The 25,748-nt window shown below is 47.9% G+C and overlaps 7 protein-coding genes across 12 annotated transcripts; 3 read left to right on the top strand and 4 right to left on the bottom strand.

Moving 5' to 3' along the window:
* Positions 1-1,984: 1,984 nt before the first annotated feature.
* BDCG_03419 (uncharacterized protein) lies at positions 1,985-3,071 on the bottom strand (the record flags this gene model as incomplete). Its single annotated transcript, XM_045419019.1, has 3 exons — positions 1,985-2,283; positions 2,683-2,861; positions 2,992-3,071. 3 exons carry the CDS (start codon positions 3,069-3,071, stop codon positions 1,985-1,987), a joined length of 558 nt encoding a protein of 185 aa, XP_045275456.1.
* Positions 2,390-5,572, top strand: BDCG_03418 (uncharacterized protein). Its single transcript, XM_045419018.1, has one exon. The coding sequence runs from the start codon at positions 4,157-4,159 to the stop codon at positions 4,739-4,741; it is 585 nt and encodes a 194-aa protein (XP_045275455.1). The 5' UTR covers positions 2,390-4,156; the 3' UTR covers positions 4,742-5,572.
* A 2,042-nt stretch (positions 5,573-7,614) lies between these two features.
* Positions 7,615-14,358, bottom strand: BDCG_03416 (the record flags this gene model as incomplete). Of its 5 annotated transcripts, none has more annotated exons than XM_045419017.1 (10): positions 14,269-14,358; positions 12,729-14,191; positions 12,465-12,679; positions 12,384-12,412; positions 11,147-12,186; positions 10,383-11,091; positions 10,289-10,327; positions 8,772-10,235; positions 8,378-8,704; positions 7,615-8,323 (listed from the first exon to the last, which is right to left on the bottom strand). In XM_045419017.1, exons 2-9 carry the CDS (start codon positions 13,115-13,117, stop codon positions 8,603-8,605), a joined length of 3,987 nt encoding a protein of 1,328 aa, XP_045280434.1. In that variant the 5' UTR covers positions 13,118-14,191; positions 14,269-14,358. The 5 variants fall into 5 exon arrangements, with proteins under 5 accessions (XP_045280434.1, XP_045280430.1, XP_045280433.1 ...); XM_045419013.1 differs by having other exon boundaries at positions 8,378-8,696; XM_045419016.1 differs by having other exon boundaries at positions 8,378-8,687.
* Positions 14,073-17,009, top strand: BDCG_03415 (uncharacterized protein). The gene is made up of 2 exons (XM_045419012.1): positions 14,073-15,196; positions 15,258-17,009. Exons 1-2 carry the CDS (start codon positions 14,917-14,919, stop codon positions 15,647-15,649), a joined length of 672 nt encoding a protein of 223 aa, XP_045275454.1. The 5' UTR covers positions 14,073-14,916; the 3' UTR covers positions 15,650-17,009.
* A 59-nt stretch (positions 17,010-17,068) lies between these two features.
* Positions 17,069-24,267, top strand: BDCG_03413. Of its 2 annotated transcripts, XM_045419011.1 has the most exons (3): positions 17,318-18,230; positions 18,323-19,346; positions 19,403-21,376. In XM_045419011.1, the coding sequence occupies exons 2-3, from the start codon at positions 18,521-18,523 to the stop codon at positions 21,079-21,081; spliced, it is 2,505 nt and encodes an 834-aa protein (XP_045280428.1). In that variant the 5' UTR covers positions 17,318-18,230; positions 18,323-18,520; the 3' UTR covers positions 21,082-21,376. The 2 variants fall into 2 exon arrangements, with proteins under 2 accessions (XP_045280427.1, XP_045280428.1); XM_045419010.1 differs by having other exon boundaries at positions 17,069-19,346; positions 19,403-24,267.
* Positions 17,880-18,268, bottom strand: BDCG_16744 (uncharacterized protein; the record flags this gene model as incomplete). Its single annotated transcript, XM_045425936.1, has 2 exons — positions 17,880-18,026; positions 18,086-18,268. The coding sequence occupies 2 exons, from the start codon at positions 18,266-18,268 to the stop codon at positions 17,880-17,882; spliced, it is 330 nt and encodes a 109-aa protein (XP_045280429.1).
* Positions 18,366-25,722, bottom strand: BDCG_03412 (glucan 1,3-beta-glucosidase). The gene is made up of 6 exons (XM_045419009.1): positions 23,398-25,722; positions 22,304-23,319; positions 21,402-22,214; positions 20,044-21,254; positions 19,486-19,963; positions 18,366-19,364 (listed from the first exon to the last, which is right to left on the bottom strand). Exons 1-3 carry the CDS (start codon positions 24,787-24,789, stop codon positions 21,761-21,763), a joined length of 2,862 nt encoding a protein of 953 aa, XP_045275453.1. The 5' UTR covers positions 24,790-25,722; the 3' UTR covers positions 18,366-19,364; positions 19,486-19,963; positions 20,044-21,254; positions 21,402-21,760.
* Between the last annotated feature and the right edge of the window lie 26 nt (positions 25,723-25,748).

Below are 25,748 nucleotides of genomic sequence, written 5' to 3'. Positions count from 1 at the left end.
GACCAATACGTACTTAGCGGAAGAGATAACGGCCGAAAATACTGATATGCGGGATTGATATTGACGTAAGGTTGATAGAGCAGAATAAGTCTGTGCCATAGGGTAGTCCTCCAGGAATAATGATGGAAGCGCCACTAGGCATCATGAGTGTCCGCTTCGCACTATTCACAATAGTTGCTGGTATGCAATAATGAATAATATGGGTCTTGTATCAGACACAAGAGATCCCTGTGGAATGATATTTCTGCCGAGCCGCGACTCGCTACGTCACAAAACGGGTAACATGAAATGGCAGTCACGACTGCCTGTGAGCTGCAATATGTCCGCAGGGCGACAGTTTACCATTCTACCGCAGTGTATGCTGATACTCACGGGCATGGGGCAGGTTGTTGGTAAATAGTGAAAGGGGTTGGGAAGATAGAAGGGAAGTGACCTTCAGACAGGGAAGGGCGAAAATACGTTACCGATAGAAACAGAGGGAGCTTTGTAGACTCCAAATGTACCATACAGATGTAGTAGCAAGGGAGACGCTAAGCAGGGAAGTAATGAGGCTCGAAACCTCCCCTCCTGCTAGTGATAGTTCCGCACCCCCGATTTGGAGCGTGGATTCCTCATTGCCACCAAGGCACAGACGACGATCTCGTTAAAAGTGGCAAATAATGCTTTCCTTTGTCTCCAGGACTTGAGATGCCGTATTGCCAAAACCAAAAGCCGTCACCTCTGGCACTGGGGTAATGAAGCCACGGCTGTTTGAGAAGGGAAACAGACAAAGAGCGATCCTCGGAAGCTGGCTGTTGGGCATGTTCTAGTGTATTGTGCCCGTAATGGGAGCCTAACGCTGGTAAGGGAACGTTCCTTCAACTAGGCTCATGAGATCATGCGTCACGGATCGCCACACCCAGGGGGGGGGGGAATGACAGTAAAGGTATACAACACGATCATTATCAGGAGGGATTGCAATGAATCTTTGATGAGAGCGACAGATATCCGGGGGAATCAAGCCGGGCAGACGATCATCGTCGTCTTTAGATCGAGGCTAGCAGGTGATGCCCTGGCCAGGAGTTTCCTAATGGTGTGGTCGGTTGACAGGTATACTGTTGCAGTAACCCACACTGGGGAAAGTGACTCTTAGACAATGTCCGCGAAATGGATTGCAGGGGATGTTCGCCTGAAAAGAATTGACAAAGCCGGACATGTACCGGAAGCCCAACCCAGCTGACACTCAGCACTCCGAAGACACTATCGCAGGTATGAAGTATATGGATGTTGCCTAAAGGAGTGAGTTTTGCAGGCTAGGGAGGTGACAAAAGTGTGAGAACAGAGGGAAGTTGGACACCAAGTTGGCCAACGCCAGCTGAAGGAGAACCTAACTCTAGCGCCATAACTTAGGATTTGGGGTTGCCCATGTAAAAGGGTGGCGAATTGGCAGTGGATAAGAAATGGGGGCCAATAACTGTCGTATATCTCTTGTCATAGTGCATATTCCAAAGAACCCCACCCTCCATTTAAAGAGGTGGTATGCAGTCTTTCCGCATCCATGGCCGAAAAGAAAAGGGCACTAAATAAACAGGGAAACTGAGTGTTGAGCTAGAGTCCGAGCCCGGTTAAACCGAATGGGATGCCTACCTAGGTGCGGCAATTGATAACTAAAAGGTGATAAAACTGAGGTTCATTCAGCACTGCCTCAGAGGAGTGGCGGACTTCAAGAATGAAAGGAGCAACTGAAAGAAAAAGAGAGAGAGATTAGATATTGAAGGTGGTAAAACGAATGGTCAGCAACCATATCGGACCTTGCGACAAAGGAGGAATGTGTTAAATCACATCTATGCGGAGAAAAAATTGAACAGCAGAACAGAGTAAACAGAAATCAAAATAGAAATGCTGCATAATCGTTTTTCAAAACGTCACGGTTAATACCATAAGTTTATCATTCTGTATTAAGTAGACAGGAGAGCGGTTGGGGATAGAGACACAGATGAGAGTGCTAGGGAAATGCTATGGTATCGTCAATCCCCAACCAGTGCAATCTCAGTTGGTTGAAATAGAAATGCATGGCATAGCGTAACAGCAAATACAGCACGACATCGTCAATAAAATGCCACTGGGATTGGACCGCATGAACAGGAGGGGGATGTTGTGGTTGAAAATGCCCGAGAAGAAGAACTGACGTTGGCGGTTGATGATACAAGGAGCTCACAGATCGGGCATAGTGCCGCGTGAGGCTGATCTTCCCCCAGCGCCTAGCCCCGTTTAGGTCAGGCGTTTTCCTTTGTTTGGATGCGGCTGGTTAGGGTTCAGGGCAATGACATCATTAGCCGCCGCAGTCCCCCCTGGTCGCCAAACAAGAACACAGCCTATCAACTCCCCCAGAAGAACAACGATGATGTCAACACAACAGTATCCAGTGTCCATAACAAGGGGCAGGAGAAGACCCGTGTGATCAATGACGATTTGTTTTTTGAGTTGGAGGTTCGAAGGAGAGAACAAATCATCCGCAATGATATAGACTGTATTGGCCGCTGTTGAGATATGTCTGCGTGGGCGTATGCCGTGTTGCCCTTGCGCGACGCTGTCGACAGTGTATGAAAGGGGATAATTCGCCAAGCAAGCGTGGGGACTGCCTGATAAGGATAAACATATTGCGCTCGCGATAAGACAGCGTTGGACATCAACAGCACTCACAGAGGATTGGTCCTCTAGCTCGCGACATAATCAAAGGGACCTGGCCTGTGGCATTATTGATGACCCCCAAGCGGAACACGAACTGAGGCGGTGCACAGCAGGTTGAGCCAACCTTTGTTCGAAGGAATGTGTTCAAGCCACAGTTTTCATGCCACTGATGCCGACCAGGGTTCGTGTGGCTGATTTGGGTGCGTGGTGTTAGCGCTCTTATATGCACGACCCTCGTTTTCCTTCTCCTCCTCCTCCTCCCCACCCCCCCCCTTTTCTCCCATCCGTCCATAGTCTATAGGGTAGACGATTTTCTCAAACCTGCAGCTAAGGCCAACCTCCGCGCCGAGGGATATGCTAAATTGAGTCATATCCTGGTTTCTCACCACCCATCTTGCCATTCCTTTCTGCCTGATTGGACAATGTGAACTGTCTGTCCATATGACAGATGCATGCCGACAAGCGGGAGTCTGGCAACGCTGAGAAATGTGTCATGTTCACCCTCTACTTCATACATCTGATTTTGTCTAATAAAGAATTTAACCTTACTGTTGACAGTGAAGACGTGTTGCCAGCAGATGGCTGTTAGACACACAACGAGCGGGGAGGGGGGGTTTAGACGAGCTCATAATAGCGATGACATCTGATGATTTTCTTTTTTTATTGACGTCGGCATTCACAGCCGCTACTCTTCGGAAAACCAAACCGTCTGTCTCGTCATCATTATCTTCTCCCCTACCCCCGCGTCCCGACTAAGGAAGCGGCAGCATAAGCCGCCCTGGAAGCCCCTCCTCGCTATAGGCACGACCACTAGCTATAGGGAAGAGTCGAGACAATTCAGCCACAGGAGTTCAAAACTTCCTTTCATCTAGATCATGGCGGACGCTGTTCTGGGTGCGGGCAGTGCTGCCTATGTAATTTTACATCGTGGATTCAGTGTATATTACGATACGCATCGATTTTGCTGCCCGTATCGCCGGTTAGTTACAGTATACCATCAAAGCTGGTATTCGCTCGTTTTCTCCCCAAGGCAGGCCCACACAACCCCGGTCAACTTAGTGTTACCCTTAGCTCCCTCCCGGTCGATGACCCTGTGCTCGTTACCGCTAGAATTAGCGGCATCTATTCCCGGTCTGGCGCTGGTCAGTGCTTTGGCGCAGAAAAGTTATATATCTAGATCGGCATCCTCTTCCTCCCCTCCCCCCTCTCCAATCATACACACCAATCCAGAGCATCTCTCCCAAACAACATATAAGACTCCTATTCCCCCGTTTGATCTCTCTTCCTTTTTCCTCCTCAACTCCGTTCTCGTCTTGTTTATCTTCTATATTGTAGCATACTATCCTTTGCCAGTGTGCTTGTCATAGTGTCTTCTCCTCGGTACCCTCTTCCCACCTACCATAACCCCACTCGCTATATTGGGGCCCATATTCTCAGTCCGCTTACACCACCGCACAACTACTTCCCTCGTCATCGACGTTACACTATGCCTTCTCTCGTTCGTGAGATTGGCGCTGAGCGCCCGGTCCTGTCTCGCGCGCCCCGAGATGACGAAAAATATGTGATGGAGCGATTCTCACAACATGCTCTTCGCTGCCCCGCTTGCAGTCGCCCGTACGAGACTTTCTGCAGTGGGAGACCCCTCTGCAGCCGTGGGAATCTTTATGCGACTAGTCTATTGCAATACGTGTACCAAAAATGCGGAAAACCATACTCCTTGGTTGACCGTGAATACGGCCGTTATATCCAGGTTCAGATCCCCAGTGATTGCCAAGTGGTGCACGACTTGCTCAACGCGCTCGATAAGGGCCTTATTATACCTACTCGTAGACAGACCGCACCGGTCGTCGTTCACAACCCCAAGCCAGTTGCCGAACCCGTTCAAGAGCAACCGCGCGTAGTTCACCGACGAACCATACCTACCACTGTTACCCCCCACAGCAGCCTGAACCTCTCTCGCAATGGCTTATACGTCTATCGCCGTGGGACGCTCTACAGTCTTGACCTCAGTCGACAGACCTCACCGGCCTCCTCCCAGAGGGTTCGCATCCCAAACACCTACCTGCGTTGAAGAACAATAACGCCATACGAATGCAGATTTACTCATATCGAATAACCCCACTGCCCACGTACATACGTTAAACCTGAATTTCAGCCCATGGCAACTGAATATATATTCCCACAGACCTTGCGACAACCACCGCCCCCCGCCTTCGGGGCCCCGACTGAATCACGCGACAAACACAGGGAACATGCACTAGTACATCGCAATTCACAACATCATGGCGGCAAAGCCACAGGATAGGTCGGGACAAGGACTGTGATGAAGCATGCAATTATTCCAGCGAATCCCCCAGCACTAAACACTTGCACAAGCCCCAACAACCCCGGAATAGGCATATCGGTACTAATGGATTGGTGAGTCGGAGGAACGAGGAAAGCATCGAAATGGAAGAGATGGAGCGGATGGAAGACAATACTTGGTGCTCTCACTGAGGTCTTACAATGGTACTGTCACGACAGCCCAAGAGCCCCCAGCGATAGAGCTCTTTTTTGTACTTTTTTGATTGTTTGATTCTTGTTTTATTTTCTTTTCCATCCTTGACTTCTATTCATGCATTGTTAACACCACTTTTTTTGACGTCCCCATTTATGTTTGAATCGCCTGAGCTAGTTTCATCCCTTAGGAGAAAAGTATGAGCAAAATGGGAGAAAAGGAAAATATAAAAAATTAGATAGTTAAGCCAATCAAGGAACTTTTCCGCGTCACAAAGCCTTTAACCACCTAAAAAGTCTCATTCCTTGACTTCAAACCACACCGCCAAACAGGCATCTGTATTATTTTGTAACTTATTTTTTTTAAAATCCCTGAGGCCCCCAAGAAAGAGCAGAAACCAACTTCAAGCCTCTAAGAAAGGAGGAAAAGGAAGAAAAAGAGAGCCAAGGAACATTCAAAATCTCCAAAAGGCCTGCCAAGATCTTTCCCCTCCCCCCTTGTAGGCTCCTACGAACCCAGTACCTTCACACTATCACCAAAACGTCCACACCCACCTCAGCACGAAATCTGTTCTTCTGCTCATGCGCGGACTCTTACTCTTGGCAGCATGACATGATTGGGCTATCGGTTTCCCTTTTGGGGTGCGGATTTGGTTTCCGACTGTTTTGGTGGTAGGAGTCATATGGCTATTCGCACTTTGCATTCGTTCAGCTGGCGAGGTATTTGGATATGGCCTGGGTGTGTGTGCACTTGGGAATTATTTTCTTTCCTACTATCATAATTATTATAATTAACTACCCATCCCATCCACAAGGTGTATGTATACATCCATTCTTCTGTAGTGCGTCCACGGGTGCGAGGCCGTAATCACGTGGGGTTTCGATGCCCTACTACTTCACCGAGCCCTGCTTGGGGCAAACGGCGTAACCTGACACTGATATCCAGGCGCAAAGATGTTCCTATAGCAGGAAGCCTTTATGAAGTTTCCTAGAGTTACTTTTACCCAACTAGAGCACGGAGCTTGGATATCTACCTCCGTTTCTGGCGCTTCCCGAATGGGCTTTCCGGACAAGTGAGTATGTCACCGAACTGGGTACGGTTCGTGAAAGCTCTCATGGGGACGCAAGAACCAGAGGAGATGTTCTCAATATGCAGGAAGTTACTAGTAAACCTACGCACAGCCCTATATGCAGCTATCCGTCTACAGCAGCGGGAGAGGCAATGAGGGTTATCCGTGTCGACTTTGGTTGGATAAATAACAAATTCAATATGGCAGACATATTACGAGAGACCACCGGGAAGCCCTATTTTCTAATGATTTGTTCAAGGAGGAGTTGATGCCGTCCTCCCCAATGATTTAGTGGTTAGTTGATAATTAGTATTGAACGACCTGGAAGAAAAAGCGCAGGAAACACAGGACGCAAGGGGATCTTTCGCAAGCGAGGAGGCATTCCACAAAGTCAAGCTTCTGTGGATATCCATCGATATCCTCCGAACAAAGCAACGACCTGGCAATAAAAAAATCTCCCTTTGTGACTCAAAACGAAAAATGTCCAGACCACTGCCAGAAAGCGGGTCGGGGCTGTCAGCCTCCGTCATGCAACCTGCGTTAGGCCGTGCAGGCTGCGAAAGAAAAGCGCCTTATGATTAGGCGCGCCACTGCATTCCACCCACACCAAATTCTCTGCATCTTAAGAGGGGAAGCGGGACCAACGGTGGTATTTTTCACGGAGCCTCGATGCGGGGCCTTATCTTTCTTTGTGCGAGAACAACCCTCCCACCGCCACGCTGTCAGGTCAGGCCTGAAAATAAAGTTTAAAGTTTAATACTAGTCTTCATCTGTTTAGCGCGCTCATATCTTTCACGTGATTTCCAAATCCTCTCCAATATATCGTCAACAGCGCATCGAATCTTTAAACAGTGCTTTGCGCAGCCAACGAAGCCAATCCCTCAGAGAAGCGCAGCCTCCGAGGCCCCAATATTTGCTTTGCTGTTCCACCTCGATTGAGCGTTATTCGCGGGCTCATTTCTATCCGGAGTCCCTACATCCCGACCCAAGATCGGCAAATCCTGAAGGTCCCGCAAGATGGCTAAGAAAGGTATGGAGAAATCACCTCCCTCAGCTTAACACACTACCAGTCTAGATCTACTGGCCTTGAGAGGGCAAGATCCCCAAATTTATGAAATGTCAATATTCTAATTCGTTTCTTGTGCTGTGAAATAGCTAAGTCGCGCACCATCGCCGTCCGGCTCATCAGCATGGCGATGACTGGCTACTACCGAACGCTCGTCCGGCCGCGTACCAGCAGACCCCTCAGCATGCTAAAGTATGACCCGGTGGTGAAAAAGAAAGTGCTGTTTCTGGAGGCGAAGCGCGGAAAATAAACTCATCGAAAGAAATCGACCCCTTTGCGGTTTTCGAGTATGCATACCCGGTCGGTAATGGACGCCCATGTCACCAAATCGATGGTTCATCATTGCATTGGCAGTGGTTGGTGTGGCGGGATATATTGAAATGGATGAAATGCCGCACGTTGCATCATTTGATGTAGCCTGTTTCTCTGCTTTCCTTGTCTCTATTTCGGTTGGGAAACGAGTGAGTTATATTACTCAAGCCATCCCTAGAGGGCCTAGTCCGGATTGAATGTGCATTTATGGTTAGAGAAGGCCCATATCTGTGTACGAGTATATGTTTGTGCGATACTGTTGGCACCGTTGGGATTTCCGGATATTTATTTGGCGAAAATTCGGTTGTACATTGCACCTCCCCCTTCTTAGACGTCTTTATCTTGCATCCAAGGCGTTTTTAACATAATAGATTATGTGGATTGAAAATATTAACTACCCGATACATGTTTACGACATCTTGCTGAATTCCCCTTCGAAATTGCGAAGCTAGCTGGTTTTCCTCTGATCAAGTCTCCCGAAAAGAACGGATTGCAGACCGCTGCAAAATATGTATCCGCTAACTTACACATCAGTAAAGATATCGACAGTTTATCTAACTCCTCCTCATTCAACCACTTTGACATTCCATAAATATATAAGTAGAGAGAGGCACAGTTCGATTCCGGACGGAGGAATCCGTGCTTCACACTGTAATTGCCCTTTTTTATCCGGGGGGTTTCTGGGAGAATCTGTTGTGGTACAGATCACCTACTGATGAAATTAGCATCTCGTTGCGGGCGACGATGGGAGTTTTAACTTTACCTCTCTGTCTCCGACGAGGTCTTTCTCTAACACGCCCGGCTGGTGGATGAGATTTTTTGGTTGTACTCCCACATCGTCCTCCCATGGCGGTAATCGAAGCCGCCGGGCTGTTTGTTGGATTAAAATACTTAGATTTTCGGGAGGGGCGTCTAAAAGTTATTTTAGGACTTGCACCCATCGGGGTTTCCCCGCTGTTCTCATGTGGTGGAGTTTCCACTACAGTCTCTATCGTAGATGAGGTTGGCTTTGTCGTATCCTTAAGGATTCCTGTGCGAGGGAGCTTTTCCGGGGATTTCTGGCTTGCAACCTTCTTACCCTGCTGTTAGACTATGTTCAATAACCACTTGTCCCTTTCTTCTAATGTAAGGAAAACGAAAACTTGGGGACCGCTTACCATTGTATGCATTTCGTCCTCAGACATTTTTTTTCTTTTCAACGTACGAGCGATTGTCTTTGGCGGAGAGCAAGGATTGTCTTGAACCTCGAGGTTATTATCAATCCTACATTTGTTAGGGGTGCTGGCTGCTGCGGCAGGCTCATTTCCTGTAGCCTCATGAGGAGCTTCGGCCTCTATAGAACCCCTAGATTGCTCGCATTCTTTATCACGGCGAGATGTGCATATAGCATCATTGACTGCATCCGAAACGCACAGAGCGCTTCGCTCCTTTGTTCTAGCCACTTCACAAGGAAGGATAACTTTGTCACTGGGTAGGGAGTTTTGAGCTGCTGCCATTCGTGCTTGATTAGAACCAACATTTTTGGCATTCATAGGTGTTGTTGGGAACAATGCGTTCAGATCTGTGAATTCTAGTACGGGAGACATTTGCTCTCCAGGATAAATAGCCGGGGTTGTTTCGTTTTGCAGTCGGGAGAATGGCCTGATAAATGATGTGGAGGTCGTAGGAAGCCCACTATTGGCATTTTTACCTCGTGAAGGGGTCTTAAGCGTTGGGGATATAATTTCCCGAGTGCTCCGTGTCCGATAAACTATCTCAGTTGTTTGGCGCTCTCTGCTAGAAGAACCGGGTCTCGCGCATTCAGCATGAGTGGACGACATACTGCGTTTCCTGCTTGTTCTTTGCCGCTTTGATGAGATCCTCATAGGTATATGGAGCCCTGATTCTATAGGCTCTTTTGGCTGTCGTCCATCAAGAGAACCTGCCATCATCTTCAATCGTGACTGTAGTACGTTTGAGTAATCTCTCAGCGATTCCATAGTCCCAATGATTCCAAGCTGCCTTAGAATGCTTTCCGTGTTTTTGAAAATAACGTTGGATTCTTGGACTCGAGATCGGAGCTCTGCAAGTTCATTGTCCCTTTGTTCGATATCGCGTTTTAGTGCGGACGTTTCAGCAGATAATTTTCCAAAGGCCTCCATTTTCTGCTCAAGGATGATAAGTTCGTTATTCTTCTCCTTAAGCGATTCCCCTATTGTAGTGACCGAAGTCAATTGATTATCCAGCCTCTCGCGCAGTATGGCGATTTCAGCTGATTTATCAGCCACCTCTTGCTGCAACTGAGAGATCGTCTTATTATTCTCTTCGGATTTTGACAATTCTTCCTTCAATGAAAGAAGGTTTATATCCTTCTCTGCAATTTCATACTGAAGGACCTCTACTGTCTCCTGTAAGGGTTCCTGCTCTTGCAGGGTCGCCAGGTTCATGCGTAATTCGGATAGTTGGTGCCTCAGCTCTTCTTTCTCCTTTGTTGCAGCCTCAAGTTGCCATTGCGCGCTCTGTAGCTCTTGTATGGTGGATGCATGAAGCATATTTACCTCATCCATTTCCGCGGCGATATTCGAATCCCTCTTCGATGCTGTCATTTTCAGGCTATCGATTTCCGACTGCTGTTGGCTCATCTACGGATCATCAATATATTTAGCGGTGAGGAATTGGGATTAAACGGACATACCTTTGCAACTAACTCGTGATTGCCCTTCTCCGCAGCTTCCTACGACACTATCAGTAACCAGGAAAAAAATATATATCATTTTAGTATACAGTACCAACGAAATTTTCACGGAGTTTAGCTCCTCGGCCACTTTTTGGGCACTTTTTTCGGCCAAAATCTTTTCGCGCTTGAGTTTATGCCGTTCCTGTTCGAACCATGCCCTGTGCTGATCTTTCGCTGCCAAATTTGCCCTTGTTAGTTCTTCTCTGACTCTGTGTTCTGTCTTTTGGGCCTCGTCGCGAATCTTAAGCCTTTCGCTTGTGAGGCCCGCTATCTCGCTTTCTGCAGCTGCTAGCCTTTCAATTGTATCCGTCAGCTTTAGTTCCAAGTCGCTTATTTCGCTTTGTTTCTCTTTGAGCTCATTTGACACTTCGGTAAGGGAGGCTGAAGTTGCCTCCAGCTGGATCTGAAGCTCCGACGACATGTCGGCATCCCTGAACTGAGCATCCTCAATTTTATTCTTTTGTAGCGATGAAATCTCAATTTCGAGGTCTCGAATACGTCGTTGTAGGGATGCTTCTTGAGACTTGAGTCTGTCGCGATCTGCAGACACCATATGCAAGCTCTTGTCAGCCGCATTCAGCTTTTCCTGAAGGTTTCCGTGCAATTCACGAGCTTCTGCGAGTTGACAAACGACTTCTGTGTTTGATTTTACGGCCGTCTCTAACCCCGTCAGCTGGCTTGACACCCGTTGTCCGTAGTTCGTGTGCAAATCGAATGCTACCTCCATATTCTTTTTCGACGCTTCAATGGAAACATGAAGCCTACCATGCCGTTAGCATACTCCATTAACGCTTCCAGGAGGAGAGATGAACTTACTGCATAGAAAGATCCCTAATTGCACAATCTACCTTTTCTAGGTCTTGAGGTTTCAAGGTTTGTTGCTGGCTGAGCGATTTCAATAACGACATGCATGAAGTAAACCCAGACTCCAGTTCATCCTTGATGGAAGACTGTGCGGAATTCCAGCTTTCAATATGCTTGTGGATCGTATCTATCTTTTTTATCATCTGAGATTGCCTTTCATCGATGTCTAAGGCCTGCTTATGATGTCTATCCGAATGATTCTTTATGTAGTTTTCCAGAGTAGCGACATGATTCCTCTCCCTGGAAAGGAGCTTCTCGGTCTCCGTCACTCTGGTAGTCGCTGTGAGCAGAGATTTCTCTAGAGTGTTGAATTCCTGTCGTACTCCAACAATAGTTGCACGATGTTGGCTCCAGCGTGTTTTCAATGAGCCAGTACTGTCACTCATTTGTTTCAAGGTTTCATGAATTTGATTTTTCTCTTGAAGCAAAGACTCTTGCGTAGATTTGAGAATTTGTCCTTCTTTCCGGAGAGACTCAAAATCACTCCCAACACTGGTGACAAACGTCCGTAGCTTACTAAACTTTGTCTTCCATCGTTCAACAAGTGAATTGCTAGCGTTAAGCCGTTCTTGCTGACTTTTACCAGAAATCTGCGACTCCCGCAACCTGGAGCGCAAATCATCATTTGTTCGAGTTAGTGCAAGCATTTCATCTTTCATTCTCTCCTTCATGGCCGTAGCTTCTGCTTCCATCTCATCCCTCTTTTTGAGCTTACGGATCAACATGTAAAAAAGGTCCTCCTCCGATGGTTGAAATGCAGATGAAGATCCTTTCTGGAGTGTAACTTGCTTGGTAGCCACGCCATTGACCACTGACTTCGCAGACATCGGATGTTTTGTGACTTTCGAATTCACCATTAACTTCGGTTGCGGTGTAGCCTTCATGGCTGATGGTCGTGGAGGAGTAAGTTTGGGATTCCCGCTGTGACTTCTGGCGCTTGCTGGCGAGTTACAGTTATCGGTATTAGGGATTGGCCCAGTAGGATCTTGATTCTTTAAGTTGTTAGAATCTTCAGTTTATGGGCAAAGCAAGCTAAATTCGCAATAGAAGTATATTGAGAAGCAAGACTACACAGAACACCAACGGGGGCAGTTGGGAGGGAAAATTTAAACATGAAAGCTATAACAGCAACATGAACCAAACAGAGTAGCCTCATGTGAAGGTATTTGGCATAGAAATTATTACTTACAGGTGATTGCGCCGACTGGGTATGATTCGCTGTTAACAAATCAATATTGCCCATTAAACAGAATATTATAAGTGGGCTTACTAGCTAAATTGCTGTCCTTCTCCAATGCATCGTTTTCTGACTGGCTATCAGCTCGATCTCCAATTTCTAAGGAGTGGCCAGTTTCTTTTGAAGAACGATGGATCCCAGCAGTCGGCCCACAGGTTCTTTCAGCAGTGTCATGAGTGATCGGAGATTTTGTTGGGGAGACCTGTCCGCTATTGATAGCACTATCTTTCGAAAGCGCGGAAGTTCCACTAAACTAGAATTAACTCGCGTCCATTCTGCCGGAAAAATAGTACTGACCTTGAGCTCGATTCGGTACAATTAGAATCAGGACAATTTGTCCCCGAGGGATTAACAATGACCTTTTGGTTACTTGCAGAGGCTAAGATGCTTCCAGCAGGTTTGGCTTTTAACCTTGACGTGAAATTGGGAGTTGGAAGCTTGGGTTTCGCAAAATGGAAGTTAAACTCCCCCGTCTCGAGGTCAGAATTCGGAGGCCGAGATATCAAAGTTGGGGTAATTTGGAAACAACTATTCAGGGAAACAGGGGTAACGGGAATAGCACATTTCTCGAGAATCTTCTTAGATGTGGGGGAGAGGCCAGCTTCATCACTGGGGAGATTCACAGAAAACAGATCCTCCCCCATCGTACGGCACTCGCCTAATGGACCTAGGGGGTTAGAAGTCATATTACCAAGGGGGGTTCATCATAGACGTATGAAGGTAGACTGCAGAAGGGACAGCTCTATTAATCTAGGACTAATCTGCACTTGGACCTATGCTGTTTCACTGTATCGGGAATGTATAGGAGAAGTCAATCCTACATGAAAGAAATCTCTCAGTGAAACCAGCAAGTGCCAGGGGAGTAATGTAGCTCGAACGACTGGGCTAAAGGATATAAAACCAACGAACTGAACCGACGATTATGTCCCTCTGATGGCACAGACTTCCCTCAATCGTGCTCTTCGCAACAGCAGAGGGTCCTGGTGAAAGAGGACGAGGATAAAACAGAGGTGAGGTGAGGTCAAAGAGGTGAGGTCAAACCTTGGAAGAGATGACGTTAAGGAGGCTCTTATGAGGCTTGCCCGATCCGGCAGGTTTCGCAGAGCCTCCTCGCAGTCAAATCCGTCGTCGCCAAAACTCATCATTAATGCCATCTGAAGATGCATGGGAAAACTAGAATACCCTGATTGGAAATACTGCGTGAATCGTTCACCAACCTGGAAACCGTCTGAGCCTCTAAGATGAGGCCAGTTCAAATGTCCCTTGGCATATCTCTTGATGTTTGAAGCAGGTTTGGGGCAATCTTTCAAGATGGCGCAACCGCGCTTCGACCAGCAGATTTGGCAACCCGGATGAGCCGATGTTCACTTGCCCCAATAAAACTACCTTCGCAGGTAGCCGCCTCACGAAGGGCTTGTATAGTAAGGCCATCCGTAGTAGCAATGCCCAGCTCACCACCCGAACATCTCGTGTCTGGCGAAGCGCCAAAACCAGACGGAAGTTTCGATGGGTTTTATCCAAAGAGTACTCTCTGTACTCCGTAGTCTGAACAGATCCAAGAGTTCGAGTGGTGTTGGGAAACTTAAAAAGTTGTTATCGCTGACAGAAACGATCATTGGGCAATGTTATTATATGATTCAAACAAAATGCAACCCATTTTGCACGGCCACCGAACGGCTCACACTCCAGCACAAACCCCCTCAGGATCAACAAGTCAGACGGACATGATTTTTGTGATGGCTGTTTACATGAGGCCCTAACTTCATGATAGTTTGTAAGTTAGCTAGGCATTTTGGCATTCGCATGGGAATGATCAACATCATCAACAGAAGCTCACTGGGGTTGCACATTCTTGCGTGATTGAATTGTGATAACTGATGTGAGAACATCTGAAGATGTTGTGTGATTGCATTGTGAATCACCCCTGGCTGCCTTGGCCATCGGCCTAGCGTGGCAGACCGTGTCAAATCCTGGCGTTTCTTCATAATCATTGGGCCATGAAACTTTAACTTTGCAACAGAGCAAGCGCTAACTTGGCCATACAAACGATCGCACGGAGTCTCCACGATGCTTTAGCTTGCTGTGCTCTGGGAAAGCTCGAATAGAGATTCAGGACATTGCCAGAACCGCCCAGGATGAGCATACCAATCCGCACACATATCGCCTATCATGGAGTGTATGGTCCACTCGAAATTCTTCAAGAATCTGGGGGAAGGGGTACGCTCTCAACTTCGGCCCAAAAGCTGTGCCAAGTTAGCCCGCACTTGAGGGTTTTATATACTGGGAAACCTCCTTCCCCTGCGGGATGCATTTGATTATAGTTATTCTTCATTTACCATATTTCTCATCTACCTCCATGCCACAGGGGTAGCCACCAGCTACTATTATTTTTGATTTTTGTAGGAGCTTATTCTTCTCATCACTGGCTACCACTTACGTCTCCCATGAGCATTCAAATCCAAGCTTGACTCAGTCGTCTATTCAAATGGACGTTATCCATCTTCGTCAATTTATATTCCTTCTTATTTGGACGACAATAGCCCCCATGTCTTACGGCTACAGCTTTACTTCCCACCAAGCCACATCTGAAAATTGGGGTGCACGGTATCGCGTCGTAAAACGTGAGATGGAAATTATCCCAGGCAGCGTCGGCGATGTTGAGACAGATAGAGATTGGGCTCAATCTAGCGGTGGATCTTTCAACATCTCCCAGGGTGGCATAATCGCAATAGTTGTGATTGTAGGTATCGTTGTTATTCTAGGGTGTAAGTGACAACATCAAATAAAATTCGGGCCTATTCTCGTTGGTGGTTAACACGGTCCTAGTAACATCCGCGATCCTCTTCTATATTGCTAAGAAGCGATCATGGGAAGTTCGTGCCTCAATACGCCGATCAGCAAAACGCCTTGCGGCACCAATGACACCACGACGATTTTCAACCGCGCCCAGTTCAAGTAAACCAAGGAATCGCGACGTATCCATGCGCATTCCTGCTCAGGATACGGACCCAAACCAGAAGAAGCCAAAAGAAGCTTCACAGCAGATTAAGTCCGATGGATCCACCGACAGGCGGGGACGGGGGAAAGAAATGCTGCCGCCGTTCGATAGGGATGTGGAAAAGGCAGTTGATGCCAAATCACCCACAGGCAAAAGCGAGTTTGAACCTTCATCGCCACGAGGATGGAAGAAAATGGTTCCCTTTGGAAGTACTCGATGATATGCCACCCAAAAGGGCAGGCAATGTTTGTTTTATTTAGATTGTTTTTGTCTCAGCAAAATTCGATATTTGGGTAATAGGCGCTCAGAACGAGGAAAGCTTGCACTCTGCGTGTTATGTTTGCTTTATTTATTATTGTTTGATATGGTTCACTCTAATTTTGTGCACCCAGGAGGCAGCACAGGCACCGGCTGCATGCACCAAGTTGTCCCAAGCGCCATGCATGTTTCAGACATGTTGATGATGAAAATAACATCCGCATGCAGCCATGATTTCATTATTATTGTCTCTTCGTATTCTCGTTCCTTGAATTGGTTTTTTTACCTCCACATCTTTCCTAATTTAGTCTCTTTTCCGTTTTTCTTTTTCTTTTGCACTTTGCCGCGTCTCTATAATTCTTCCACACTACACTGTCCATAGACTTGATTTTCTGGTAAACTTTAATTCCTCTGGCCAACTGATAAGTGATAAGTTCAATTCCGTCACGGATCCCTCTTCAAACCCCTCAGGCTCTGAAAGTATGTGGAGTAAGGGGTACCTGGTTTTTTACTTTCACTGTTCCTTAGATTTCTCTACTGGTAATAAGTGTTGTCAATTTGGGATACCTTAATTCGTACGGCGCAAGACATGCCCCAATTTGGCTTGGATATCGTCTCCTACATTTAGACTGTATCTCCCTTAAATTCGTATCAAATGGCCTCAGCTTCGGATCTGATTACATTATTTCTCTCCAGAATCGATTTCAGCCTCATCGGTTTCTCCGACGTTTCATTCACAAGGGATATCGATGACTGCTCTCCCTGATCGTTTATTTGATTCCTTGCATTTCTCTCTGCCAAGCTACTCCCCCGACCGATTCATCAGAGTCTTATCTCCTTATATTCATACATGTATGTGCAACCGAGTCAATCCCTTAACCGTATATTTAAATGCTGCCGCCGTGTTATTGGCATGAGGGGAGAGTTTTCTCTGTCTTCCTACACTGCATCTCATGCGCCAGGGTCACATTCATTTGCCCATTTAGATTTTCTGTACCATACATCTCATTGATGCATGATGCGCACGGCACAGTTCATCACATTAAATCATAGTTGTAACTCGGGGCGGGTTAGCTAAGAATAGTAACAACATCGAAAACGTGCGCAACGTCGGTTCACAACAGCATGACGCAGTCTCGGTCTGAGGGCATGCATCGTTCTAGCTCGGTGGCCAAAGTGAATGTTGAATTTACCTGATGGGAGTTGCTTTTCATTCTTTGGACAACAGATACATAATGTAGTGGCAGTTCTGGTCCGGTCCTGCGCTTTGACCTCGCTAGACAATAATGGAGCAAAATTCAGGAGAATGCACGGCATACCTTATTTATGCATCGTACCGTAACCGCATTCTCATCTTTGGGCAACATAGCCGGTTGTTTGGCTTCCTCACGCTTATTTTTCTTTTCCAGTTCTCGGCTCGAAATACTCAGGACAATCCTGAGCTTCTCTAAATAAGTTAGTTACTCACCCCCTAACGCCTTTCTCAGCCTTACATGAAGCGATGATGCATGGCAGTGGAGCCGGATGCTATTCTTAGGATCACGCTAAACCAGGGACGTACTAGCGCGTAAACGACCTGAGATTGCTATCAGCCAACCTCAGTTCGTTGGATTCAACAACACCGTCAACACCGCGACATTGATCGGTCATTGGTAATGTACTGTTGCAGGTCCAAATTGATGATTCAGTGGGCTACGACGGCTTAGCCGGGCTGCGATTGCGATTGACATGCCAAGGATTTCATTTCTGTGCTTATTTCTCTGAGCCTTGATGGAGCTCCTCATAAGCAATTATTATTAACCCGCATCCAAAAATAACAGCAAATGTTCATCACGCACTAGAGAGGCGCACTCCCGCCGCCTCACAACGCCCCACTCTGGCCTAGGTACGTTTTGGAAGCTCTTTTTGTGCAGCCTGCTCGATTAAAATGGCGCATGTGCGCTTGATTTACGACTCGTCTATCCTTCACCCACAGCTGTCCAACGAAACAGGGATTGTCTAACGAATGCACAAACGGGTGACAAATGGATGCTGGTCACCAATATAAAAAGTACAGGTCAAGAAATGCAGCTTGTGCGTCCCTCTTGCGTTCTGGGGGAGATTTTCATAAGCGGGCTGAGGCACTTTGTCGCCGATCGTAGGCGAAGCACAGGGATTCTGCTTCGAGCTGGCTAGCAGTGATTTCAGCAGCTTTATCGGAATTCAACAACCAACTCGGGACGACAGGGAATAGCACCAACCCCCTCGTCGCTTGAATGGGATGGAACTTGCGCCAAAATCAATATGTGATGGTGTTCTGGACCGCGAAGCATCATGTCGACTAGGAATAACAACCCCGTCTGTTCGGGAAAAAAAAAATGGAAAATAAGAATGTTGATGCACGCGGGGACAGGCTAACAATCTTTAGCTGCCCAACCGACAGTTTTAGTACAAGATGCCACAGTTCCACTGCGGCTTGGCCGCTGAAATCCGCGTTAGAGCCAACAGGAATGCTTCCAGGGCAGTGTTCTATTGGACCCTGTTCCCGGACTTGGAAATTTGCTGTCAGTTTTTGCGTAACACCAGCCTCCGCGAACCTCATGGGGTGTTAATAAGAATAGCTGACGTTTTCCCTCCTTTCGTTTCCGAACGAAAGCATTCGCTTTTGCCCGCAGAATCGTCCTATATGTCCGTTCACTTCACTCCATTCATGCTTTTCATTGACTAGATCTCTTGGTTATGAAACTCTCCTTGATGCTTTCAACACATCGAGGCCAGCAGTTGTTTGTTTATTGACCTTCGTCCGGCGTTTTTACCCCAACTACATACTGCATGCAATCATCCTACCCTTACAATGTCCTCAAGCCATCACGATGAGCTACATTTCATTCCATTACATACACGATCATCAAGCTATTTATCCCAACCTAGTAACAAAAATTCATACCAACCTGTGCCTTCTTCATCAGACCCCGTCGACAGGGCAGTCTCCCCACCAATACCTTACCAAGACAATGGAGACACTCCTGCTTCGCAGGCAACCTCTACCTTTGGCTTAGGGATAGGTGACCGCAATTCTTTACCCCACGAGTCCAGCCCGGAAATCAGAAGAGATACAACCACCTCATACAACCCTCTACTAATGGGCCATAGTCCTCCGCAGGCCAGCACAGGCAGCACCCCGACCATTAACAATGGTAATCCGGGACGTGCCGGCCCGCAAAATTTCAATTGTCCCAGTGCTGGGAGTGTTCGTCACAGGCGCATGTCATGGCTAACAATCACCATATTGGTGCTTGCATTTTATTCTACCGCGCTATCTGGATTGTATATGATCGTTGCTTTTATTAAACCCAGGTATGGCAGCAGGATTGGGAAGGGTGGGTTGGCCCCCGATACAGCGTCACTTTTAAGCGCGCTATTTGCCAAAACCATCGAACTGTCGTTCGTCACCGTTTTTGTTGCGTTTTTAGGCCAGGTCCTGAGTCGGAGAGCAATCACGAAACGGGCAACAGGAATATCCATTGCGGATATGTCGATGCGTGGCTGGATTATGCAGCCAGGCAGCCTGATAACGCATTGGCAGCATGTCAGGCACTCCGGCCTCACTGTTATTGGGATGATAGCCCTGACCGCCACATTGATGGCTTTGCTGTACACGACTGCGGCGGATGCATTAGGTATGGTTTAGTCCTATCCTGCTATTTCCAACAGGCTATTAACACGCTGCTTCTAGTTTCGCCAAAACTTAGCTACAGCCCAGAAGAGCTCGTGGATTTCACAGGAACAGTGAAAACGAAGTTCGCAAACGTGCCGTACCTGTCAGACGATTGCTTAACCCCAATCTCCAAAGAAGTGGATCCAGAAGCTAGCCAAAGCACTTGTCTGCAGCTGTCCTATGTTGGGCAAGCCTACCACAACTACAGGGAATATATTTCGGAGTGGTCTTTGTTATCCAGAAATGGTGAGAAGGCTGGAACCGATATGAAAAATCGCATAGTGCCAGCCGGCACATGGAATGATAATACGACTCTTCGTGGGAGTTGGATCCACGAACAAGATATAATCGAGTCGTCTAAAAAGCACGGAAGAATGGTCAATAATGTCACTGCAGCGATGCCGCATGCTGGGATCATTGCAGCTTCGCGACATCCTCGCAATGCACTCAGGCAGCCAAGTGACTTCAATGGCCTTGGTGAATTTGAGCTGAAAGCCTCTGTTGTTTCACCTGTTGTTAACGTGCTCTGCGCGGGCTTGACGAAGGAGGAAATATCACCTCTTGTCTACAATGAATGGCCTGGAGTTCAAGGAAAGGTTAACGTTTCGACTTGGAATAGTGATCCTCCAGAAGGGCTCTGGGGCGAAGGGGGGACATACAACGAAACTGCTGTTGACGATATTTTCGGGTTCAGCGAACGCAAACTTCCACCCATCTTTCCAAAATTGCCACTTCCGCACAACACGCTAGTGAATGGCACTTTGAGGTTCCATATTAGGGACTCGTTGTACATTCTACTTGCTTCTCCGCCATACATCACCGACCCCCCCTATGCCCTCTGCGCCATCAAAGCTGGGCTAACGACGCAATGCTCGACAAAGTACCAGGCAACCGCCAGCGGCGGTAATCTCGCCGCTATATGCGATGAGCCAGACGATGACTTTCGCTACAACAAGGACAGAAATGATCTTCCTTCCATCGAGTGGGACGAGAACTGGGAAGATATGAGCACCGAATGGGCCAATTCCCTCAGTCTCGGCACGGGCATTACAGACGGATACGCTAGCAACACTCGACTACTCACCCAACTCATTCCCCCCTTAGATCCTAATTCCGACACATATTCCCTCAGCGAGACCATACCGTCAGTGGCCGAAGCATTCGCCGCAATGGCTGCCTCAACCCTTCTCATGTCCACGGAAGGTGCCAACTTCGATCTCGAGCGCCCCGATCTAGAGAAACTCCCCATGGATCATACTTTTAAAGCCTCCCTTCGTGTCACTGATTATGCCTCCGGCGGTGCCCAAAGGTGGCAAGGCATTTTTTATGTGGTGCTCGTGCTCGTCTTCTTGACAAACCTAGTGTGCTTGGGCTACATGTATCTAGATATCAAGGGTGAGCAGTTGACGGATTTCACGGAGCCGCAAAACATGTTTGCCCTTGCGCTTAACAGCCGTGGCAGCTCGAAGTTGAGTGGTGCGTGCGGCATAGGACCTGTTGGGAAGCAGCTGTCGGAGCGCTGGATCATTGGTATGGAGGAGGACACCGAACATTATTACATCACCAGCAAGACGGAGAAAGCGGAGCTGCGGCAGCGAGAGCTTGCGGAGGAGCACTTGAAACCCACGGACAGTCCGGCGGTTAAGGAGTATCGGCGCATTTCGCGTAATAGGAGTTCGATTTCGATTTTTCATTGATGATCTGGGTGTTTTTTTCTCCAGTCCGTTTCGGATAAGCTGGTCTAGCTACCTTTACAGCCAATTGGGTTTCCTGTTTGCTTTTCGGCGAATCGTTACGATGATCGTCTTATATCCTACCCTGGCTTTGTGCGTTGGAAAGTGAGGGCAGTTTTCGGTTTCGGTTTTAATTGCTATTCCAGATACGTGGTCAACCTTCCGTCACACTAAGGCAGTTTTCTATATACCCACCCACCCAGTCTTCCATAAAAACTTCCACGTTAATGATCAATATAATGATACTTTTATTACAAAATATATGGAGTTGCAGAAAAACCCACCTAATATATCTGGCGTACAGTCAACGATTAAACCTTAAAGGTGAGAAGACAAACTATGGGAGTTAGTAGGATCGAACGATGCCAAATGCCAATCCAGGGGAAACCCGGCTGCGGCATACTCTTGGAAACAATAAACTCTAGGGACACACGACACAGTGAAAGTACTTAAAAATGGATAATAACAGATATCTAAAGGTATTGATCAATGTACAGTACAATTATGAGAAAACAAGTAGAAAAGATGGGAAAATGCAAAACCAAACATGCAAAAAGCCCTCCACCCCTAGCCTAGGGAACATATGACATGATACAAAAGAACAACCCAAGAAACCCAATCAATCCGACAGACCCTTCTTGAATCAATAATACTCCTCGAGATCTCCAAAGGATCCCAACTTGTCGCTCTCACATTTAAACTCCGGCTCATATGCCTTCTTCGGTAGAATCCCAGCATCGAGTCCCTTCTTATAGCTCCACTGCACCGCCGTCTCTGTCTGCCATGTCCAGTAGAACCATCCGTACCCCCTTTCAAACGCATACATCTGCGCTTCGGCGTACATCCGCAGATATTTCTTGTATGAGTCGGAATAATCGGACGGGTCTGCATTGGCCTGGTCACAGGAGCAGGGTGGGCCCTCGGCGGCGGGATCATCAGGCGGCCACTGGGTCGGACAGTGCGGTTTCATGACTCGGTCCTTAGCCTGCGGATGATCCATGGTACCGAGCCAACGACTGCCGACGTTAACGTTGTTGAGGAATTTGGCGCAATCGGTGTCAGCCTGGGACCATTCTCCGCAGATTGTGGGGCCCCAGCTATAAAAAATTGGAGAAGAGATCAGCTTGAAAATTCTGCATGGGGGGGGATATATCCGGTAAAAGCGCAGTCAACAGATAAAGCTTACCCTGTACCCTTTGTGTTTGACTTGGCAATCAGCTTAACCCAGCTCTCACACACGAAATCCAACTTCTTACGATGCGGTAGCCCAATCTGACCCGTATTAAAAACCGTATACTGATGCGTATCCAGCATTAGATTATCGTCTACATCCTGCATTATCGTTTTCCACTTCTCAAGATTAAGGAACCCATCCGCAAACGCAATCTTCGCGTCTTTCAAACCGCTCTTCCTAACTATCGAAATCGCCTTCGTATTCCAGTTAATAACAGATTCAATATCAAGCTTTAACATCATCGGCTCGTTCACTAAACCATATATTGTAACCACATTCTTATACCGCTCCTGCGCGAAGAATGTGGCCAATTGTTCGTGGATTTCGTGCGTGCGATCGCCATTCTTGGCGCCATCGGCGCCTTCCAGCCAACCGATGGAACCCTGCCGGCCGCTGTGGTTCCATCCGTTCTGACTACCTGGAGCGCCATGCATGTCGAGCTTGACACGCAGTCCGTACTTCCTGCAGTATTCAATCGCCCGGAGAAGATAGCGCCAGCCAACTCTCTCGACGTAAGGATCGTCGTCGTAGGTTTTAACGAGCCAGTAGGAGTAAGGGATGCGGACATGATCGAGCCCAGCATCTCGCATCTCCCGAAACGACTGCTCATTAATGAAAGTCGCGTAGTGCTTTTCTAGATACTGGGCCGCATTGGGTGCAAGCTTCTTGCTGAGTGTGTATTCGTCAACAATGTTATCTTTGTAGGAATAACCACTGAAAAACGAAGGGGTGATGAAGGGTTCGAGAGAGAGCCAGCCGCCAATATTGACGCCCCTGATCGGCTGTTTGCCGTATGGGAACTTCTTGTTCAATGGAGGGACGTTCTTGTTTGGTTGGGCTGAGTCGTCCCAAGATAAGTTCAGGCCCATGATGGGAAGGCCACCGACGGTTTCAGCAGTGTATGTGACATTCATGTCCGCCGTGTCATACCATGTTCGGGGGTCGAAGTACGTTTTCTTAGCGCTTTCCTGCAATAACTAAATATCAGCCATCCATCTGTCCCCTCCGGACACGACTAGAAAGAAAAATATCAAACTGGATCTTACCGGGAGTGTATCTGGGTCAAAGTTCTCCAGCTCAGTCCTTGGTGGATGTGGTTGGGAACCTGGACCGCTCGGGTTATCCCCCGAGTCACCACCAGCACCCTGGTCGCTGTTCTTATTTTTTGATACCACAACGGCAATGGGGATGATAATAATCAGGAACAATGCCAACACTCCAGCAGTGACCCATAATTTTTTCTTCTTGCTCCAACCAGCAAATCCACTCCCTCCCCCATCATCACCCCCTCCGCCTCCACCTCCTTTTCTTTCTTTCTCATCCTTCCAGGCGCCGCGCCCCCCACCCCCTCTTGTCCTCAGCTCCGGACTCCTCCCCTCCTCCAGAAAAGCACCAGAAACCAACCTCCTCCCGGGCCATCCCTTACCCTTCGCCCCTTTTTCAGCCGAAATATCCCTCTCCCTTTCCCTAGCCTCTTCCCTCCTCCTCCTTTTCCTCTCCTTCTCCAACAGAGCCTTCTCCTCTTTCGCTGCCCTAGCCTTCTCCGCCGCCTCTAATTTCATCTGAGCCGCGTTCAACTTCGCCAGCGCATCCACGCTGAGCAATTGTGTCGCACTATTCGCCGAATCGGTACTAGCATGCTTATGTTTATTACTCCGCGCCCCCTTTTCCCTCGGAAGATATTTATCTGTCTCCCTCCTCCTCCTATCCCTATTCCTCTCCCTTTCCCTCTCCCGATCCCGATCCGTGCCAACCCCACCGCGGACCTCACCATCATCGTCATCGTTCAATCCCCTTCGCCTCCGGTCCCTGACACGCCCCTTCGTCGGACTATGCTCGTCCGCCGTACTGTCCCTCCGCCGTCTTCCCTCGCGATCCCGCTCACGATCTCTTTTCTTTATAGGCGACGTTGCAGGCGATTCTTTAGCTTTATACCTCGAATCCCTGATTCCAGGATTATACGTATTCTCAACACCCCGACTTCGACTGCGCCGCCTCTCGACGCGGACCGGACTGGGTCTGACATTCGGTGGGCGCGCAGAGTTCGGCCGCGAGTCGACAACTATGACAGCTGATTCCGAATCGTCACCATCGTCATCGTAGTCGTGGTTGTGATCGTAATCTGTGCGACGCGCGCGCCGCTGTGGGTGTTGTGGACGTTGCGATGCGTACTGCTGGGTTCGACGAGCCGGTGTGGGGCGAGTTTGGGCGTGGGAAGAAGAATTTCGACGGGGTTGTCTGCTGCGTCGCCGGTCGTCAAACACATCATCGTCATCATCGTCGTTATCATGCTGGATATCATTGCCGTGGTCGTCGTATGCATCAGAGATATATTCGTAGGTATCGTGGGTGTTTCCGCGCTCGTAGTGGTACTGTCGTCGATCACGATCTCGAGAGCGGTATTCACCCCGCTCTCGTTCGCGCGAGTGGTGAGGCATGCATGCGACTTGTGCTGCTGCTGCTGGCCTCTATATTTAACTTATGTATTTATGCCTAGCTTTCCCAACAGCCAGTGTCTGAATTGTAAAAACGAGAGCAGGTATATCTTCGCCTCGCAGGCTCCAATCGCGAAAACCGAAAACCGAAAACCGTATCCCGCGAACGAGGCGGTCGTAATATCCTCCACAAAACCGAACAGCCTATGTTTCCTTATCCAGCATCCCCAAAGGTAAACAGGAGTGAGAGTGGACGATGCGCTCCTCCCGCGCAGCGGAAACGACCGACGAAGTTCCAAAGCGGGGACGTTCGCGCTTATCCAACTCGGTCCAACCCAACCCAACCACAGTCCAAATATCCCACAGTCCGTTCAATCCCACGTCCACCCTCAATTCGGCCTAATTCAATGTCGTGAACGGCGGCGCGACGTGGGTGGGGTGGTGCGTGGTAGTTCGCGACGTGTACGTCGGCCGTGTTAAATATTCGGCCTGCCAGAACACCAAGCGAACGGATACAGGAGTAAGAATGTAGGTAGATAGCTTGAATAAGCCGCGCGATTTAATTGATATCTGGGATTCGTTGTTTTGTTTGCTGCAAAGGTAGTAAGCAAGCAAGTGGTATTAATTGCCCATGAATGTGCGGGCTTGCGTGAGTCGGGTTCGGATTAAATAAATATCGAAGGATGAGCAGCTGAAAACAGACGGGCGCATTCAACCGAGAGTAAGAAATTTTCAATAAAATATTCTTTCTGTATAAAAGAAAATAGCCAAGACAGAACGTAGAAGGGATAAATATAACAGATTCTATTTACTTGAATTCTAAGACACATGTAAGTTAAGTAAATAGTTACTTTGCAACAAGATTGGACGATTCCTCACAACCCTTGCTTTGGTATTGCATCACTTCACTAACTACTACTAATAAATACCTATCATACACACTACTGGCCAAGTTGCGCATA

This window comes from Blastomyces dermatitidis (assembly GCF_000003525.1).
Source record: "Blastomyces dermatitidis ER-3 genomic scaffold supercont1.3, whole genome shotgun sequence".
Lineage (NCBI taxonomy): Eukaryota > Fungi > Ascomycota > Eurotiomycetes > Onygenales > Ajellomycetaceae > Blastomyces > Blastomyces dermatitidis.
Note: the sequence above shows the minus strand (reverse complement) of the source record. Positions and strands in the feature narration are given on the sequence as shown.

Bases quoted from the DNA above. Each gene is read 5' to 3' on its own strand.
- BDCG_03418 (XM_045419018.1), top strand. From the start codon at position 4,157: ATGCCTTCTCTCGTTCGTGAGATTGGCGCTGAGCGCCCGGTCCTGTCT.
- BDCG_03415 (XM_045419012.1), top strand. From the start codon at position 14,917: ATGGACGTTATCCATCTTCGTCAATTTATATTCCTTCTTATTTGGACG. The intron at 15,197-15,257 runs GTAAGTGACAAC...ACACGGTCCTAG, and splicing joins TATCGTTGTTATTCTAGGGT to TAACATCCGCGATCCTCTTC.
- BDCG_03413 (XM_045419010.1), top strand. From the start codon at position 18,521: ATGTCCTCAAGCCATCACGATGAGCTACATTTCATTCCATTACATACA. The intron at 19,347-19,402 runs GTATGGTTTAGT...CGCTGCTTCTAG, and splicing joins GACTGCGGCGGATGCATTAG to TTTCGCCAAAACTTAGCTAC.
- BDCG_03412 (XM_045419009.1), bottom strand. From the start codon at position 24,789: ATGCCTCACCACTCGCGCGAACGAGAGCGGGGTGAATACCGCTCTCGA. The intron at 23,320-23,397 runs GTAAGATCCAGT...TAGTTATTGCAG, and splicing joins TTGACCCAGATACACTCCCG to GAAAGCGCTAAGAAAACGTA. The intron at 22,215-22,303 runs GTAAGCTTTATC...AATTTTTTATAG, and splicing joins TCAAACACAAAGGGTACAGG to CTGGGGCCCCACAATCTGCG.